Below are 21,689 nucleotides of genomic sequence, written 5' to 3' on the forward strand. Positions count from 1 at the left end.
TAATAATTAATAAATAAAAAAAAATAATAAAAAAAATAAAAAGGAAATTAAACCTATCATCCTATGCGCTTCCCTTACCCGAAAGTACTATCCAGATGACCTTTGAATTTCCCCAAACTGTCGGCCTCTACCACCCATGAAGGCAACTTATTCCAGTAATTTATAACTCGCTGGCTAAAATAAAACTTCCTGCAGTCCAATCTAAACATTTCCCCCGTAACTTGAATTTATGTCCCCTAGTTCTAGCATCATTTATAATCTTGAAACTTTTTTCCTCATTCATTTTACTGATGCCTCTCAGAGCCTTAAACACCTCAAGCAAATCTCCTCTAAGGTGTCTAGTTTCCAAACTCTGCAACCCACATATTTGAAGTCTTTCTTCATAAGGACGCCCTTTTGCCGATCTCACCAGGCGAGTTACCCTTCTTTGCACCCTTTCAAGAAGCTCGATGTCTTTCTTTAGGTGCGGTCTCCATACTTGAACACAGTATTCCAAGTGTGGTCTAACATAAGCCTTATATAATGGGATTATCACGTCCCTATCTCTACTTGCAAAAGTTCGATAGATCACCGATAGGACACCATGGGCCTTCCTTGCAACCTGTTTACAATGCTCAGAGAATTTCATGTCTGACCGTATCGTAACACCCAAGTCCCTTTCCTCCAGTACTGGGTTTAGTTGAACTCCACCAAGTGAATAAGTTTTTTGGGGATTACTGTTTCCCAGGTGTAATACCTTACACTTTGTTGGATTAAAGCACAGCTGCCATTTTTCTGACCATTCCTGAAGTCTATCTAGGTCTCTCTGAAGAAGCTCAGCTTGACAGTGATCATTAACTACTCTACCAATTTTAACATCATCTGCAAATTTAGACATCACGCCCTCTATCCCTTCATCAATGCCGTTTATGAAAATTAAAAACAACAGTGGTCCTAATACTGATCCTTGGGGAACCCCACTTCTTACATCAACCCAATCTGAGGAATAGCCATTTATGACAACCCTCTGCCTCCTGCCCTGAAGCCATCCTTCTATCCATCTAAGGATTTTCCCAGTGATTCCAACCTGTTCCAGCTTATAAAGCAACCGCTCATGTGGGACTGAGTCAAAAGCTTTGCTGAAATCTAAATAAACAATGTCGAAATTATTCCCTAAATCCAGCTCGTGAGCGACCCTTTCGAAATAGCGAACCAGATTTGTTAAACATGATTTTCCCTTTACAAAACCATGCTGAGTATCCTTGAGAATTTCAATTCGATCCAAACGATCCTGAATTCCACCCTTGATCATTGCCTCCATGATTTTCCCTACTACTGAAGTCAGACTGACAGGTCGATAATTTCCAACTTCACTTTTAGAGCCACCCTTATGTATGGGAGATACATTTGCACTTTTCCAATCCAAGGGAATCTCCCCAGAGTCTACTGATGCTCGCATAATTAGCCTCAATGGTTCAATGCACTCGCTTGCCACCTCTCTCGCGTTGTCATGAAGAAGGACCCAGTTCTTTTTGCATCATTTCTGTGGATGTTTCCTCCTAATGGCTTCCCTTAACTGCCTCAGGACATCGCAGTAGAACTTTGCATTGATGGTCTAGCCAGGAGGGACGAATTTCTTATGGATAATCCTATTAATATCCAAAAAACAGATAATCATGTACTTCACATTGCTCCTCACTTGTCGGGCTTTTCTTCGGTCGGGATGAAGATGGGCTCTTCCACTGCAATGATTGTTGCTTGGTTTCTGGGTCATACCCATATACCAAACTCTCGTCACCAGTGACTAGAAAGTCAATGGTGCCGAGAGTCCCAGTCCGTTTTTGAAGATCTCTGCTAACTTCCATGCAATGCTGCTTTTGGTCTTCACTCAGTAGCTGTGGCACAAACTTGGCAGCAATCCTTCTCATGTTCAACCCATCTGACAAAATCCGCTGCCACGTGTAGTACGATAGTCCAACAATGCCACAAATGTCGTGGATGGGCCGCCTGTGGTCTTCACAGATTGCAGCCCAAACTTTTGCAACGTTTTCCGGGGTGATGCTCGATGATGGATGCCTATAGCGATCATCGTCATCAACCGACATTCGACAATTTTTAAAATGGCTAAAGCAGTAGTAGGTCTGCGTCTGGCCTAAAGCATTATCACCAAAGGCTTGTTTCAACTTCTTATGGGTTTCTGTTGCTGTATTGTTAAGAAGGAAACAAAACTTGATGCAAGCACGTTGCTTTCTCACATCATTCATCGCAACAATCGCAAACTGCATGAAACACACCGCCAAAGAACTGTGCATAAATATTCAATGACTCTATTGAACTTGACACCACGTGGCACACTGATTTACAAAGGATGCATGTAGTGTTACCTAGCACCACAAGTCAGTATGGGATGTAGTTCCTGCGCAACATTTAAATTTCACGAACTTTTGAGTAGCACCTCGTATGTTGGAATTACATCAATATAAATTTCATTATTCCTTCAGAGTATTGTATTCACTTTCAATCAGCATCATTAATCAATTTTTAATTGGAGAAGTAAAGACATAAAAAATTCTTTACAGTTCCATGTTTGTGTTATGTTAATTTTCTGTAATACTTTAGTTTTTTTTTTTTGTTTTTTTTTGTAGTTGTTGGCACATAGGCTTCTGTGGCCATAATGCACCTCCCAAGGTGTTTGCAGTACTTTGATCCAAGCCCGAGGCGGGAATCGAACCCACGACCTTTGGGTTGCCAGGCAGGCACTTTACCCACCCGGCTAACCCGGTCGGCTTTAGTTTTTTCATCTCACACCACTGAGCATCAAAAATACAGCCAACTTCAAGCCATGATAAAGTAATTGCAAGTGATCTTGTGTAATTCTTTAGAAATAAGAACAAGTACACAAATGGGAATGAGTATGATGAAGGATCCCTCTGGTCATACCTATTGCTATGCAGCAGTTTCAGTTTACAATGAACACATGGACACAAAAGGCATGGATAGCATTATGGTAAACCCAATCCCGTGGCATATATGTTTTACCTGTAACAGATGCAGGCCCTGGTGCACCTTTTCAGTGGAGAACGAATATCCAAACATATGCAAGCAAATTGTACAGTTTGAAGGCAAAGTTTTAAAAGCACATGAGGATAATAGGAAAAGAGAGAAGTTTTACTCACCCCTCCCTTTATATTCATATGCTAAAACAATAATATAATAATAGTAATAATAATAATTAGTACTATTATTATAATTAGCCATATGTTGAAAGGAAGCCTAAGGCTTTTGCTGCGCAGCAAAAAAAAAAATTTCTGAGTTACCCTGCAAGAGAGAGAGAGAGAGAGAGAGAGAGAGAGAGAGAGAGAGAGAGAGAGAGAGAGAGAGAGAGAGAGAGAGGCAGAAATAGAAGGGAATCACCAAGAAAGAGAAGAATGATGATGATATCCAGCTCAGGACCCTGGATGTGCCAAGCCCATAGTCACCAGATGTGAGCCCCTGGGGTTAAATTATGAAGTGTATTTTCTGCTATTAACTTATGCTTTGATACAAGAAGAGACATGCATATAAAACAAAAATAAAAAAATATATAAAAAAATATTACTTACAGTAAAAGGAAAATAGAATGGTTTGGGTATGCCATACTGCCATGGCCAAACTGCATCCACATACCAGATAATAAGTGAATAAATTATGCAAGACAAAATCATCATACCTATTACCATTCCTAAGTTAATATCATTCAGAAGAGGGGTGTAACTGGCCATATTATCCCACTGGGATCCAAGCTCTGTAAATTAAATTATTTAAAAAATTAGCATTATAATGCACTATTCACACCTGCTTATATTTGCCTCTAACACATAGTTTGCATACACTCTCTTTTGAGATTATATATCACATTTATTCTCAAGAAGATACACTTCAATTTATGAAATGTATTTTTTGCTGTTAACTCATGCTTTGATACAAGAAGAAGACATGCAGATAAAATAAAAATAAAAAACAACATTAATGAACCAGATCTTACTAGCCAATGCAGGGGTAGCTTTAAAAGTATCAAAGGTGCAGGCCAGAGATATCAGTAGCAACAAGGGTATTTAGTACATTATGTAAAAAAATTCAAAAAACGATTTGATTTTCAAATGCTATATCACCTTATTGTCAAGCTACTGCATTTTGTTCCGAGCTTTTAACATCAGTAGCTGATATTGTAAAAAGATGAAAGAACAATGGGAGTATACCAACTAGAAATGGGAGTATACCAACTAGTTCCCTTAGGTCAATAATGCTTATGGAGAGAATCACCTGAATAGAGAGATGAATGTTGGGATGATGCAGCCATTTCTCCAGTGCAATGTCAAGTTCAGACATCAGAGGAGTGGCTACTCAAGTGATCCATAAGGAGTAACACAGCCAAGATTTCAATGGTACAGCTTCAATTCACAAGCCCACCACAATGCTAAAGAATGTTTAAAAATGGTTAGATTTTAGGTAATACTATTTTCTTGAGCTCTATATCCTATTATTCAGGTCGCAATGAAATATGTATTTCAAAGGTTCCGAGAGAACACTACTTACAGGACATTCACTATAACCTCAGACTTCAGTGGGAAATAGTTCGTACATAAGTATGACAACGAAAACAAAAAAGTACAACTAAAATAAATAACATTTGATTAAAAGTTACTTTATACTTTTATATTAGTGTAGGTTCCAATTTTATGAAGTGCAGAGAAGTATTTAGCTGAAGTTTTTCAGTATATGAATGATTGGATGAATAATTTCATTAGTGCTTCTCGAGGGGGGGGGGAAGAATTCACTAAAATAACATTCAAACAACATGCACTTCTGATTTAATATTTTTCTGCTATAATATAACAGTAATTATTGGCACTTTAATTAATATTATGAAAATATAAAACAAAAATATGGAAGAATATGGAAAAGTCTATTAACAACAGTCAGAGCCAGACCAAGGTATTTCTGCACCCTGGGCAGAAAGGTTTTTCAGAACCCCTTTACTGAGGATATATATATTTCTTGCCTCACTGTTTTTCTGTTTTTGGCACCCCTTAAAGATTAGCACCCTGGGCAAGGGTCCTAATAGCCCATGCCTTAATCTGGCACTGATAACAGTCCAGATTATGATAAAAATTGTAAATGAAAGCACCGATTCTCTAACAAACATAAAACATATACAGGGTGTCTCAAAAATATTGGTACAAACATTTAGGGGAGGTAGGTAATATCTAAAGGAATGTGAATCGCATAGGCACCCATAACCAGAAACGTCACGGGAAAGTAGTAGCAGAGGCACAAGAAGCAGAAATGACACAAGACAGTAATTAGTGGAAAACATTTATTTCACATAATATTAACAATGGAGTATGATGATGTTACAACAGATGCTCGAAGGTTCCACCATGAGACGCGAAGCATGCGTGACACTGACGCAGCATGGATTGGCGGACACGGTCGAACACACCTGGAGTTTCTTTGACAGTAGTAGCAGCAGCGCAGACGAGTCTCGCCACGAGATCCAATTCCGTCTCCACAGGCAATTCATACACGATAGATTTGAGGGCCCCCACAGAAAGAAATCAAGGCTTGAAAAATCATGTGATCATGGGGGGCCAGGCAACAGGTCCACCACGGCCAATCCATTGATGCCCAAAACACATGTTCAAATGGTCACAAACACACCTTCCATAATGGGCAGGCGCCCCGTCAAGTTGAAACCAAATGTTGCGTCCCACATTTGCTGGAACATCATCAAGTAACCTGGTAGAACTTGTTCAAGAAAGATCCGATATTTAGCAGAGTTCATGCGGGATGGTAACAGGTATGGGCCGACTAAGCAGTCACCGGCCATACCTGCCCACACATTTATTGCGAAGCGATGTTGTGCCACATGGGGGCGCACACCGTGTGGGCCCTCTGCTAATCCATACACTAGGTGCATGTCTGCCAGCTCACAGTTCGTATATCGATGCATGCTCTTCGTGTGGAAACTACTGCTTGAATGAGTAAACCAGAAATTTTCCCTCTCGCGAACTGATGAACAACGCCGTGTACCGACTTACGATGACGTTTCCGGTTATGGGTTCCTATGCAATTCACATTCCTTTAGATGCTACCTACCTCCCCTAAACGTTTGTACCAATATTTTTGAGACACCCTGTATACGAAAGAATGGCTGCAACATTAAGATTTGGGAGAAGCATGGTAGCAAAATATTCATCTGTAAAAGAACAGGCTGGTCCTTCCCAGCCTTTGACTCCTGGGTAGCATTAGCCAGCAAGAAGCAAAAAGGTTATTGCAGCTCAATTTCAGCAACGGCTGTATAAAATAGTTAGTATAGTATTAGCATTAGTAGAGGTATACGATGCAAGAAAGCAAGCTTATGCAGCATCAGCCAAAAAAATAAATAATAATAATGAAAAAAAAAAAAAAAAAACTTCCCATTTCACCCCTCCATTCATTCCACATACCTATCCAGCTCAGCCTTAAATTTATTTAGGCTATCAACTTCCACAACAAAAGATAGAAGTCTGTTCCACAAATCAACTATCTGCTGACTAAAGGCAAATATCTGCACATCTATTGTACAACTGTGTTTCCTCAATTTGATTCTACGCCTCCCCCGCGTTTTTAATCTGAGCTGGAGGAAGAATCCCATCAGCATTCAGTTTGCTCAACCCATTTAAGGCCTTATACAGCTCAATCAGATTACCTCACATGTGCCTACTCTCCAGGCATTGCAATTTGCAGAACTTAAACCTTTCTTGATTAGAGCACCACTTCGTTCCCCTCACCAATTTTGTTGCCCTTCTTTGTACTCATTCTAGCAACTCTACATCCTTCCTAAAATGAGACCTCTAGACCTGTACACAGTACTCAAGGTGGGGCCTGACCATTGCCTTCTACAACTGTATATCATTGAAAAGACTCCATGACTTGCCCTGGCAGCCTGTCTGCACCGCTCAGCAAACTTCATATCTGACTGCACAATTATCCCCAGGTTTTTTTCACTTTCAACTTTCGCAACTGTACTACCACACAATTGGTATATTTCTCTTTGGTTATTTTTACATATATGCAGTACTTTGCATTTGTCAAAATTAAACTTTGATTGCCACTTCTCAGCCCATTTGCCCAACTTATCTAGATCCAGTTGGAGTAGCATACTGTCTTTACTGTCGTTAACAACCTGCCAACCTTTGTATCATCTGAAAACTTGGAAAATAGACCTGATATACCTTCATCAATATCACTGATGAATACACAAAACAACAATGGGCCCAGCACCAAACCCTGGGGAACTCCACTAATAACATTCGTCCCCTTCATTGATTACCACTCTCTATCATCTCCCACTCAACCATCCCTTTAGTCATTGTAGAAACTTACCCTTAATGTCATACCACTACAATTTGTACAGCAGTCTTCCATGTGCAATAGTATCAAAAGCTTTCCTGAAATCCAAGTATATGCATATACTTGCATCCAGTTCCTTTGTGACAACATCATTGTATCCAATCAAATTGGTCATACAAGACTTCCCTTTAACAAATGCATGCTGTGTCCTAACTATTGCTGCAGTCTTGTCTAGATGATTCTGCAATGATTCTTTAACCAGTGACTCCACTATTGTCCCCAAGTTAAACTAACAAGTGTATAGTTACTTGTGTCTCATTTTGGACACCATTTGTGAATTGGGGATACATTTGCACACTTCCAGTCCACGGGGACATCCCCTGAGTTCAAGGAAGCTCTCAGAATTATGGCTAAGGGTTTGCTTACTTCCACTGCTGCCCCTTTAATATAACTGGATTGATCCCGTCCACACCAAGTGCCTTCCTTATGTTTAACTTCAACGATTTCTCCTCCACTTAGCTCTCAGTTACTACAAAATCACTTAGTTCCCTGTTGGAGTTTGATAAACTTCTGGCATTCCCCTCCTTGAATAATTCCTCATGTGTGAATGTAGATGCAAAATACTCATTCAGTTTTTCAGCTACCTGAGTATGAACATCAATAGTCAACCCATCTATGTTAAGTGCACCAATCAGATTAATCCCTTTCCTTTTAGAATTTACATAAGTAAAGAACTCTTTGCTGTTTTCTTTGTATCCTTTGCCAAAGATTTCTCGTAATCTGCCTTTGCTTGCCTAACCTCCTTTGTAACCTGATTACAGACTATTTTATATCTGCTATAGGCTTCTGTGTCATTTGATAATTTATATGCATCCCATACTGGCAGTATGCTACTGCAACAGGATCTAGAAAAGTTGGGCAGATTGGCTGAGAAGTAGCAACTGAAGTTTAAAATTGACAAATGCAAAGTACTGCATATAGGGAGAAGTAACCCCAGAGAAACGTACCAACTGTGTGGTACTACACTTAGGGTGGTAGAAAATAAAAAAGACCTAGGAGTAATTGTGCAGTCAGATATGAAATTTTCTGAGCAATGCAAACAGGCTGCCAGGGCAGGTCATGGGGGTTTTGTCAATGATATACAGGAATTTTGCTAACAGGGAAAAGGAGGTGATTGTCACTCTGTATAAGGGAATGGTCAGGCCACACCTTGAGTACAATGTGCAGGTCTGGAGGCCTCATTTTTGGAAGGATGTAGAGTTGCTTGAGAAAGTGCAGAGAAAGGCAACAAGACTGGTAAGGGGAATGAAGGGGTGGTGTTACCAAGAAAGGCTTAAATTCTGCAAATTGCAGCTTCTGGAGACTAGGCAATCAGATCACCTGCGAGGTGACCTGATTGAGATGTTTAAGGTCTAAACACCTCATCAGAATTGAACCTGCTCAATTCTGATGGGATTCTTCCTCTTGCTCAGATTATGAACCATAGGAGGTATAAATTCAAATTGAGGAAAGACAGTTATAGAAGAGATGTGCAGAAATTTACCTTTAGCCAGTGGGTAGTTGATTGTTAGAACAAACTTCCATCTGTCGTGGAAGTTGATAGCTTAAATAAATTCAAGGAGAGGCTGGGCAAAGGTTTGGAGGGAATCAATGTATGAAACGATTTTTTTTTTTTTTTTTTTTTTTTTGGCTGATGCTACATAAGCTTGCTTTCTTGCATCACATGCCTCTATTACTACTACTACTAATTATTTAGAAATATAGTAGCAAAGTATGTAGAAGGATAGCATATGTACTGCATGACAAAATCTGGTAACAGCAATATGTTGTTATACTCTTATCTCACGGAGTAATTTTAAATTAAATTTAGACTAGAATCACACTTCAAACAAGCGCAGCAAGGCAAAAGGATTAAAGAAGCGGGAATGCTTTGACTCAGGAGAGAACCACGGATGGTAGTTCTTTTGCAAATTACAGATGCATTCATTGTGCTGTTGCCTTTTATAGAGTATGCAGTGGGATATAATATAGCCAAAAGGGAGGTCTTTGTGCTCATTTGTAGCAGAGACTGTGAAGAGCATAATCATCAATGCATCATTCTGATGGGTTTATATGAAGGTTTGAAGCACTGGGTTCTTGCCTTCAAAAAAATTAAAAAGACAGCTCCTTGGAGCACTCAGCCAACACTAGAGATGCGCTTACACAACACAAGTCACAATGAGATCCTTCATGGCAAAATCCATTTGTCCCACAATGATGTACCTCTTGTCAGTGATTCTACTGCCAGGAAAATGGGAAACATATTTTGTAAAAATGGACAGGCAGAATATGACTGAGATATGTCTGTGAAGAATAAAAGTTGAAGATGACATCGTAGAGAAGCTATTATCTTTTAAGGGCATAAAGATGATACTGTTTTCATTTTGGTACTAATGATGTTAACAGTAGGAGATCAGAGGTAGTAGAGGGCAATGTTCAGAAAAAGCCATGAGTTAGGATTAAAAATGAAAATGTATCTACAATGCTATGCTGATGCAATAGCAGGGTGTACAGAGCCTTGTCAATCAATTTGGCTCTAGAGATACTGGGCAATGATCATGGGGTAGAATTTTTCTCAGAATGGCTTACAGTGCTTGTTAACAGAAGAGACTGTTTTTATATGGACAGGATACACTTAAATAGATAGGATGCATATAAGTTCATGTGATAGAGACAATGATATACAGGAATTTAGCCAGCACAGAGAAGAGGAGGTGATTATTCCATTCATTAAAGACGCCTCTGGAGTCAGGAACTCTATAATTCATAGATGATTCATAGCATCATAGATGAATGATTATTCCATTATAGAAGGCAATGGTTAGGCCACACCTTGAGTACTGCATAAATATCTGAAGAACTCGTTTTAGGATGGATGTTGATCTGTTACAACAGACAGACAGACAGAGCGAAGGGACAACATGATTAGTGAGGGGAACAAAAAAAAGGGTACCCTTACTGAGAAAGGGTACCCTTTTCTGCAAATTCAGCAAATTTCAGCATCTGGAAACCAACTATGTGGAATCTGATTGCGGTGTTTAATGCTTTGAATAGATTGAGTAAACTAAATACTGATGGCTTCCTTAATCTTAATAAACAACACACACATGAGAGGGCATAAATTTAAAATTAGAGAGGATAGTTACAGAAGAGATTTGCAAAACTTTGCTTTCAGGCAGCAGGTAATTGATTGTTGGAACACACTTCCATCTAGTGTGATGGAAGTAGGTAGTTTGAATAAATTGGAAGAGGGGTCAGACAGGTGATTTGGGAAGTTTATTGGCTGATGCTATGAAAGCTTGCTTTCTTGCATCATTTGCTACTACAAATAATAAACACTAATGTTCACTAATGATATCAAGGCAGTGTTAGTTGAGTCAGAAACTGACAGCTTTTGGAGGGGACAGATATGGAGACTAACAAATTAATAGCTGCTGCAGGGTGAAAGTGATTCTTGCACTGATAAGAAGGGGTCAGGAATGACAAAGCCTGTTGGGATTCCATACGAAACCAGGCAATATGTGGGCTGTGATAGAGTTATTAAAAGTAAGCAAATTCATGTATACTTGTGTGTACACTACTGCTAGAACAGTAAACAAATTAGATTGCAGTAGACTGTCAAAATAATGGAAACTTAAATAATGGCACATTTTAACTAAACAGCACATTGAGATTGGATGTTTCATACAGCTCAGTTGTCTTGAAATGCTGAAAAAAGAAAAGGCAAGTCACATGATTACTGTATTTGTTTAGGTTCGACATTTTGTTTATGTTCGACAATTCGGCCCTAGAAAGATTGTGCAAGGCTCAAGGGGTAGAATTTTTTTCAGCCTGGTCTGTACTTGTTAACAGGAGAGACTGCTTCTACAGGGATGGGATACACTTAAATAGAAAGGGTGCAAAAATATTTGCTGATGCTATCGAGGCAGTGTTAGGTGGGTCGGAAAACTGATAGTTTGGGGGGATACAAGGACTAACAGATTAACAGTAGCCACTGGCAGAGGTGAAAGTGATTCTTGCACTGCTTCTATTGGAATGAGCAGCGGCCTGGAAAACAAGATGCAGGGTATTTCCGAGACTGCTTGGAGTCATTGTGCTACAAGTAAACACATGGGTTGTGTTAGGGTAGCTAAGAATAGAAACAGGTGCATGTATACTTGTGTGTACACCAATGCTAGGAGTTTAGTAAATAAATTTGATGAATTTGAGGTATTGCTCAAAACATCAAAGGCAGATATTGTTGGGATATCAGAGACGTGGTGTCACACAGATATAAGGAATACAGAACTGGAATTTGGGGAGTACAATGTGTATAGAAAGGATAGACAGGATAGAAAGGGAGTAGGTGCAGTGTCGAGTCAGTTTGGTGTGATATAAGCATTGGGAGATCAAAATTGAGAGTAGGAGTGTGCTATAGGCCTAATGACTCTGATGAGTATAATAAGGAACTGTACAGGGAAATAGAGTGGGCCAGTAAATCAGGGAGTTCTTATAATGGGGGATTTTAATTTCCCAGATATTGATTGGAATTTGTGGGTTGGTCACTCACACACTAGCAAGGCTTTTGTGGATTTATTGGATGATTGTTTTCTAAATCTGCATGTTCGGGAGCCAACTAGAGGGAGCAATACTCTTAATTTGATTATCAGTACTGATTCTTCATGCATTAAGAATCTGCAGATAAAGGAATCACTAGGTGGCAGTGATCACAGTGTGCTGAAGTGGGTTTTCTCAAAGAGGTAACTACCATCAGGGGTAAAGGGAAAGGTTTTTGCTTTTGTAAAGGCGACTACGATGGTCTGAGACAGTATTTAAATTCTATACAGTGGGACCAACTGATGATGTCACCAACAGCAAACTCAAAATGGGAAGCATTCAAAGAACTTATCTTGGAAGCTACTAGGCTTTACATACCAACTAAGAAATATTGTTTTAGGCCTAAATGGATGTCAGATGAACTAATGAGACATATGGCAGAGAAGAAAAATGCATGGGATACATATAAATTAATGGGTGACATGGAAGCCTATAATAGATATAAGCTGGTCTGTAACCAAGTCACAAAGGAGATTAGGCAGGCAAAGGCAGATTATGAGAAATCCTTGGCAAAGGATGCAGAGAAAAACAGAAAAGAGTTCTTTACCTATGTAAATTCTAGAAGGAAAGGGATAAATCAGATTGGTCCACTGGATATTGATGGTTCAACAGTTGATGATCCTGCTCAAGTGGCTAACAAACTAAACAAGTATTTTGCATCTACATTCACCACATGAGGAGTTATTCAGGAAGGGGAATGCCAAAGGTTAAGTAAACTCTGGCAGTGAGCTAGATGATTTTGTAATAACTGAGAGGAAAGTGGAGGAGAAATTGTTGAGGATAAACATAAAAAAGGCACCGGGGTGCATGGGATCTATCCATGTTATATTAAACATGGATAGATCCCATGTTATATTAAAGGAGGCAGCAAAGTTAGTAAACAAACCCTTAGCCATAATTATGAGAGCTTCTTTGGACTCAGGGGAGGTACCCATAGACTGGAGATGGGAAAATGTGACCCCAATTCGCAAAGGAGGATCAAAGGCTGACACAAGTAATTATAGGTAATAAACCTGTGAGTTTAACTTCTATTCCAAGAAAATTAATGGAGGTACTGGTTAAAGAAACACTGCAGGATCATCTAGACAAGACTTCAGTTATAGCTCAGACTCAGCATGGTTTTGTTAAAGCAAGTCTTGCCTGACCAATTTGATTGGATACTACGATGCAGTCACAAAAAAGGAACTGGATGCAGGGAATTGGAGCAGTGTGGCATTGGAGGCAAATTGCTGCTATGGATAAAGGGATGGTTGATGGGGAGAAGACAGAGAGTGGTAATCAATGGACACTGCTCATCGTGGACTAATGTTATTAGTGGAGTTCCTCAGGGTTCAGGGTTGCATCCATTGTTGTTTTCTGTATTTATAAATGATATTGATGATGGTTTATCAAGCTTAATGTCCAAGTTTGCAGACGATACAAAGGTTGGCAGGGTTGTTAAGGACACTACTGATGCTATGCTGCTGCAACAGGATCTGGAAAGGTTGAGCAGATGGGCTGAGAGGTGGCAAATTAAGTTTAACATTGACAAATGTAAAGTACTACATATGGGAAACAGTAACCCCAGATCAACGTATCAACTTTGTGGTACTACACTAACAAGGTATAAGGTATAAGGTATGTTCGTGTCAGAAGGCACCTGGGATTTCTCCCATCTCCGCGTGTGTTTCACTGTATCGAGGACAGTACACTGTCAAGCCAGAGACTTGAAGTGTGTGGGTCGTGTCTGTGCAGTGTGATATGTTGTGCCCATTGTTTATCCGGCTAATTGGCCGCCAGGCCCCTAGTGGGGCCCGACGTTGCCCATACCCTGCCACGTGGAGGCTAGCCGGGTGTATCCAGTATCACAACAATTTGCTCTGGCAGGTCCTGCCACCTAGTTTCCTGGGATTTCAGTGGCTAGGGCCTATTTAAAAAAAAAAAAAAAAAAAAATTTTATGCATTTGACATTAATGCTTAATGGGATTGCTGTTAGGAAATCGCTGGTTAGGGTCGAACACTAAAGAGATGTGTTAAAGGCCAAATAGGTCGGGCAAAATTTTGATGTTATTAAATTTAGACATGTAACGCTAGATAAAAGCTGATAGTGTTAGATATCTTAGAGATTTGCACAAAACCGGTAGAATTTAGACGTTGGTTATAATTTGGCGGCATTGTTAGGGGGTGTACTAGGTCGATTTAGTGAGAGAGAGAGAGAGAGAGAGAGAGAGAGAGAGGGGGGGGGGAGATTGAAGACTGGGGAGGAAACAGATAGAAGAATAGGGACGGATAGAGTAGGCATCCCCAAAGAGGTCAGTGGAGTCGAGCCCCACCAGGCGAAATATGGGGGGTAGGCAGGGAGGAGAGGAGACAGAGATCCGTCTCCTCCATTCCCTGCCTGGGGATGGGGTTTTAAAGGGAACCAGGTTAGAGTACCCAGTTCGGATCGCCAATGGCGTGTTGGCAGCAAAGCCGCAGAATGTCTTCGTCGGTGTCATGTCCAAGGAGTGTCGAATCCGGTATGAAGGTCCAGCTGCCCATCCCGCTCTGGGGGTGGGATATGTTAGCTGGCAGTGGGGAACCTACCAGGTGAAGGGGGGGGGGGACACACACATTTACTTCATTCGTAATGTGCATTCTCACTCTACTTGCATTCTTTTTTTTTTTTTTTTTTTTTATACTTTTTTCTTATTTTATAATTTTTTTTTTATACTTTTTTCTTATTTTATAATTTTTTTTTTTTTATTATTTCACTCAACTCATTCATCTTTTTCTCACACACCAGGAGGGGATGCAATGATGGGTAGCGTAAATTTAAATACTAATTAAAACCAGGGTTAGTGTGTACTTAACTTAGCATTTGTGGTTTGTGTTCTTTTCTCTCACGCTTGCACTTTTATTCATTCTTCTAGCTCTCATCTCATTTATTCGACTCTTTCTTTCTGCACTGCACTCTCTGGGCACCGCAACTTACTGTTATTCTTCAGTTGTGGTGCAGGCCTAGCTGCAAGGTTTTTTTTTTTTTTTTTTTGCAGGCCAGGGGAGAATGCAGTGATAGTGTTTATGTGGTTTATAAATGTTTGTTGGTACAGTATATATAAAGTAATGTAAGTTATTTTTAACTTTGTATTCTTTCGGCCAATTACATTTGCTCTTCTGCTCATTCCCATTCACTTTCTCTGCATGCATTCCCATCCCCCTCCCCTACACTGGATTGGGGCCCCAGGTTCCTACACATGGCATGGTAGTCATGGGGAGTTTTGTTATGTCAAGTTTCTGTCAGGGTGCAGAATACTGCTACCCTAACAGTTTTTAAGTCATCATCTGGGCGTGGTGGGAAACTTGGGCAATTTTACTATTGATTATTGTTTAATTGCTGGGGGGCTGAATTGCCATTCTTTGCATTGCTCTGCGCATTTCGAAAACTTTCTGTGTGAAAGATGTAAAAGCTTTATAATTTTGCTCTTCTGTGATGAAGAGATGTTCTTCTCCCCTGGGAAGGGGACCAATCTGTGCTATTAGCTCTGTTCTGGGGATGTCATATATTATACATTCATAGAGAATGTGTGCCCAGTCTTCACTTTCGCCACAGGTGCAGTTTGGGTCATCGGTCAGGCCTAAGGAGGTTAGTTTCGCCTTTAGGGAGCCGTGCCCTGTCAATATAAATGATGTAAAAAGTCCAGGGGCATACCACTTAGGTGGCTTTGGGCTGACCATTGACACCAGTGGCAGACACCGTTTGGTGACCAGACCTCTGGTTTCCTGCTCCCACTTTGTTTGCCATAGCTCGTGGAGCTTTGTGGCTATTCTTTTTCTTTCATCATTGAAGGTATTGGTTGTATCAAGGGCTATCCCCAGAAATTCTGTGGGTATGCCCTTTTTAAATCTATAATATAAGCCTCTTTTGGCTACTTCCAGGTAAAGTGGGAGAGTTCCGGCCAGCAACTGTAGTGCAGGTGTGCTTACTGTGCGACATGCTCTGGTAATAGTGAGTAGTATTGTCCTTTGTATCGATTCTAATTTATTCCTATTTCTTACTATGGCCGAGCGGATGAACCACGCACCGGCTCCATAGGTGATAACAGGTAGGAACATTGCACGGTATATGATTGCCAAGGTCTTTCTTTTGAGTCCCCAGTCTGCTCGACTGATCCTGGCAATCATACCTGCATAATTTCGCACTTTCTTCGCCAAGTAGATCAAATGGGGGTACTACACTAACAGTGGTAGAGAATGAAAAGGACCTGGGGGTAATTGTGCAGGCAGATATGAAGTTTTCTGAGCAGTGCAGACGGGCTGAAAGAGTAGCTCATGGTGTCTTGTCAATGATATACAGGAATTTTTCTAGCAGGGATAAGGAGGTGATTATTCTCTTGTATAAGGCAATGGTCAGGCCACACCTTGAGTACTGTATACAGGTGTGGAGGCCTCATTTCAAGAAGGATGTAGAACTGCTGGTACAAGTACAGAGAAGGGCAACAAGATTAGTGAATGGAACAAAGGGTTGCTCTTATAAAGAAAGGCTTAAGTGTTGAAATTACAGTGTCTGGAGACTAGGCACCAGTGAGGTGATCTGATAGAGGTGTATAAAGCCTTGAATGGTTTGAGCATGCTCAGTGCCGATGGGATTCTTCCTCTTGCTCAGAATAATCACCTGAGAGGGCATAAATTGAGGAAAGGCAGATGTAGGATCGATATGTGGAAATTTGCCTTTAGCCAGTGGGTAGTTGGTTGGTGGAACAGACTTCCATCCCTTGTTGTGGAAGTTGTTAGCCTAAATAAATTTAAGGCTCAGCTGGACAGGTATTTCGAAAGGACAGAGGGGTGAGAAATGGGAGTGGTTTTTTTTTTCTTTTTGGCTGATACTGCATAAGCTTGCTTTCTTGCATCATATGCCTCTATTAATGCTAACTCTCTCTCTCTCTCTCTCTCTCTCTCTCTCTCTCTCTCTCTCTCTCTCTCTCAGGGTGACTCAGAAATTTTTTTTATTTTTGGCTTTTGCAGCATAAGCCGCAGGCTTCCTTGCACCATATGGCTCATAATAATAATAATAATAATAATAATAATTTCAAAAGTGAATTATGTAGTGATGTCATCCTGCTGCAACAGGATCTGGAAATGTTGAGCAGATGGGCTGAGAAAAGAAAAGAAGAACAACATTAAAGCTTAGGGACAAACTTCATATAATCCAAACTATTAACATTAGGTCACTTGGAAAGCTAATTCATATACCCATATGTATTATGTCTGTAAATTGTGTTCCCTGGTCGATTTGCCTGTTTTTCTGGATGAAAAACCTTGCTATCTATGCCTGAGACCGACTAAACCCCAGTGGCTCACATCTGGTGAGTATGGGCTTGGCACTCCCAGGGTCCTGAGCTGGATATCATCATTCTTCTCTTTCTTGGTGATTCCCTTCTACTTTTTTTTCTCTCTCTCTCTCTCTCTCTCTCTCAGGGTAACGCAGGAATTTTTTTTTTTTGGCTGGTGCTGCAGCATAAGCCTCAGTCTTTCTTGCACCATATAGCTAATAATAATAACTCAGCCACGGAGGAAAAAAAGCCCATAAAAGTTCCTCCATCATCGGTGCAATTCGAACCCAGGGCCTTTTCCAACCAGTATGGGGAGGACGGTGACAATACCACTGTGCTACCCACACAGACTAAACTTGATATAATAAAGAAAATAGAATGGTGAGTAATGGCAGAATATAACACTGGATACTCAACATGTTTTTGTTTTTTATATGCAGTTAATAAAATTGCATTCTTAGTCTCTTTATTTCTTATTTAGCCTCATTATTTCTGCATTAAATATATTAAAAATAAAAAACTTTCTAGATAATGGAAAAATCTAAATAATGGCACCTTGAATCCCCAAAGGTGTCGTTATTCTGAAAGTTTACTTTCAGAATAACGACACCTTTTAAATCATTAAATGCGGACACTTCAAGGATATCTGAGGCATTGTGTCACTCAGACACATAAATAATGAAGAATTCAAATATGAAGAGTACAAAATGTGCAAAATGGGCAGACTGGTGGAATTATTCTTTTAGTTAAGAAGCACACAAAATGTGAGCTTTTTAACACATTCTTCTTCTAAGGCAGTGCTACCAGTCAATGGGGATAGTCACTGTAATGTTGAGTCATTTTGGTGTGATGTAATCACCAGGAAAACAAACTAGAGTAGGAGTATGATACAGGCCTAATGACTGTGATGAGTAAAAATCAACTATACAGATGGGAAAGCAATTCAGAATGTCTTGTAATGGGTGAGTTTAACTTTCTATGGTGACTGAACTTGTGGGTTCATCATTCACACAATAGTAGGACTGCAGTAACTCTTCATGCACTAAGAATTTGCAGATAAACGAACCACTTAGTTGTTCTACAGGGAAGGGTTTTTGCTTTCATAAAGGTGACTACGACGGTCACAACAGTTTTTAAATTATATTCAATGAGACCAACCGATTATGTTATGAACAACAAATTCTAAATTACAACTGCTTCACCAAATAGAATTTGGGGTAAGCAATCATAAAAGCTACTATGCTTTTTATATCAACTAAGAGATACTGTTCAAGGTTTAAACCCAAATGAATACCAGAATAACTGATGAGATTCCTGGCAGAGAAGAAAAATGGGATTCTTATCAGGGGATAAGGGGGTTAGACAGGCTAAGGCAGATTACAAGAAGTCTCTGGCAGAGAATGCAAAGATAAGTAGCAAAAACCTCTTTGGTTATGTAAACACTAGGAAAGAGATGAATCACACTGACCCACTAGATATAAATGGTTTATCTGTTTTTTTTTTTTTTTTTTTCCTCTCTGTTTATACTCCAGGACGACCACATAGTCAGAGGAGATCACAAGATAGAGAGAATACAAGAAACAGCACTGTATTTAGAAGTCACAGGCTTGAACCCCATTCACTCAAGGAACGTGTATTTATGTACCCTCACACCTGACCACTCGGCTACGGCGGCCTTTTGCTGAGGTTGCCAGCGAACTGAACAGATATTTTGTTTCTACATGAGGAATTTTTTTGTGATGAAGATGCCAGAAGTATATAAAATTCTTAATAAGAAGCTAAACGATTCTAAATAAATAATTGAAAAGACAGTGGAAGAGCAACTGTTGATGCTAAAAGTAAATGAGGCACCTAGAACTAACGGGATCTACCTAATTATATTACAAAATGCAGAAAAGAGGTAAAGTCGTAATTTGGTGATGATTATGAGAGTATCCACAGATTCAAGAGATGCCCCTATACATTAGAGAGTGCAAATATCTTTTTTATTTGGGAGTGGGGGGAAGAATCAAAGGGTAAGTGAGTAATTATCAAACCTCCCTGAGAACAAAGAAAAAGTTACCCCCCGCCACATCTCTTTAATATTCATTTAATATAAATATCAATTTAGAATAACGGTTACCTACCATAGCTTTCGTACACTGACATAATTCTAACAGCCATCTGAAGAGCTCCATTTGGCAGAAGACAAAGTCCCAATTTTTGTCCTTTAGTAAGACCAGCCAAGTTGTGACCATAAGGCACAAAGTAGAAAGCATATATCAATGCGTGACTAAGTGCCCATAGTAAAACTGTAGCAATTATGGCGAATACAGCTTTTAAAAATAAAATAAACAATTATTTAATAAATCTTTCAAAAATATCTTCTGCTATGACATATTATATCACACTATTTTCTTTGATGGGATCTTAAGTGATAAAATATACACATCAAATAAATTTATAACTTTAAGAATTAAGATTTTGTAAAATTAATCTTTAAAAGCTTATTAAATGAACATTTAGAATAAAGTTATTTTAAACATCCACATATTATAAGTTTGCTTCAGTGTAACATTAAATCCATTCTAGTTTTAAATTCTGGACACTCTTGTAGGCAGAATTTATGGACATACTCTACAAATATTAATAGTATTTTTCCTCTATTGATAATTACTGTCATTCTGCAAAAACTCCCTAAGAAAAATCCAAATCTCTATAGAAATACAGAAGTGAATGAATTAAATTTATCACAGCCATAAGTCAAAAAAAACTTTCCTTTAAAAATAAAATTCTCTCTCACTCTTTCATTAACAGTTGATTCCTCATTTCATGTGGTATGCAATAAAGTACCACAAATCTGAATATCTGTGTCAAGTAAATAAACATATATAACCACAAATCTGAACATATATAACAGCAGATTATATTAAAAACAAGGCATCTTTGGATTACATTAGTTAAACTAGAGGAAGGAAAATAATGATAAATATATATAAGTACAACATATATTCAGATTGATCCAGACTTAACAACTACTGTACAAAAAAGTTCAAAGTTCTGCCAGTATTACCAGGAATCATTTCTCTTACTCCAGCCTCTGGATAAACATAAATTCAACACGGTAACGAGCAACATAATAGGAGTCAAATATGGTTCACAGATTATTAACAAGATAGTGCAGTTTTACAAAGTTTGATAAACTATAACATTGAAGATTAACATTGACAAATGCAAAGTACTGCATATGGGTAGCAATAACCGAAGAGAAACGTACCAACTGTGTGGTACTACACTCAGGGAAGTGGAAAGTGAAAAAGACCTGGGGGTAATTGTGAAGTCAAATATGAAGTTCGCTGAGCAGTGCAGACGGACTGCCAGGGCAGGTTATGGAGACTTGTCAATGATATATAGGAATTTTGCTAGCAGGGACAGGGAGGTGATTATCCCATTATACAAGGCAATGGTCAGGCCACACCTAGAGTACTGTGTACAGGTCTCGAGGCCTCATTTTAGGAAGGATATAGATTTGCTAGAATGAGTACAAAGAAGGGCAACGAGATTGGTGAGGGGAACAAAAGGGTGCCCTTACTAAGAAAGGCTGAAGTTCTGCAAACTGCAGTGCCTGGAGAGTAGGCACCCGCGAGGTGATCTGATTGAGGTGTATAAGGCCTTGAATGGGTTGAGCAAGCTGAATGCTGATGGAATTCTTCCTCTTGCTCAGATTAAGAACCTGAGGGTGCACGGATTCAAATTGAGGAAAGACAGTTGTAAAACAGTCAGATACAAACAGTCAGATAGACAGGATAGGAAGGGGGGAGGTGTTATGCTATTAGTTAAGAAACACATAAAAACCAAGGAAGTGAAGCCAGTCGACATCGCTGGACAGTGCAATGTGGAGTCAGTTTGGTGTGACATAAACATTGGGAGATCAAAATTGAGAGTAGGAGTGTGCTATAGGCCTAATGACTCTGATGAGTATAATAAGGAACTGTACAGGGAAACAGAGTGGGCCAGTAAATCAGAGTGTCTTATAATGGGAGATTTTAATTTCCCAGATATTGACTGGATTTTGGGGGCTGGTTACTCACACACTAGCAGGGCTTTTGTGGATTTATTGGATGATTGTTTTCTACATCAGCATGTTCGGGAGGCAACTAGAGGGAGTAATACTCTTGATTTGATTATCAGCAGTGATTCTTCATGCATTAAGAATCTGCAGATAAATGAACCACTAGGTGGCAGTGATTACAGTGTGCTGAAGTGGGATTTACTCAAAGAGGTAACTACCATTAGGGGTAAAGGGAAAGGTTATTGCTTCCGTAAAGGCGACTACGATGGACTGAGACAGTATTTAAATTCTATACAGTGGGACCAACTGATGATGTTACCAACAGCAAATTCAAAATGGGAAGCATTCAAAGAACTTAT

The 21,689-nt window shown here is 39.5% G+C and overlaps 1 protein-coding gene across 1 annotated transcript in view; it reads right to left on the reverse strand.

Annotated features, from left to right (window-relative positions):
* The window catches only part of LOC150088371 (phospholipid-transporting ATPase ABCA3-like), a 335,787-nt gene extending 315,446 nt beyond the window's left edge, over window positions 1-20,341 (reverse strand). The window contains exons 1-3 of the mRNA XM_090370138.1: window positions 20,332-20,341; window positions 19,406-19,594; window positions 3,582-3,763 (exon numbers count right to left, since the gene is read on the reverse strand). Of these exons, the coding sequence (XP_090226264.1) occupies window positions 3,582-3,763; window positions 19,406-19,594; window positions 20,332-20,341 (381 nt within the window). The remainder of the gene's footprint in view (window positions 1-3,581; window positions 3,764-19,405; window positions 19,595-20,331) is intronic.
* Between the last annotated feature and the right edge of the window lie 1,348 nt (window positions 20,342-21,689).

This window comes from Mastigoproctus giganteus, chromosome 3 (genome assembly GCF_048544385.1).
Source record: "Mastigoproctus giganteus isolate SK-2022 chromosome 3, ASM4854438v1, whole genome shotgun sequence".
Taxonomy (NCBI): domain Eukaryota; kingdom Metazoa; phylum Arthropoda; class Arachnida; order Uropygi; family Thelyphonidae; genus Mastigoproctus; species Mastigoproctus giganteus.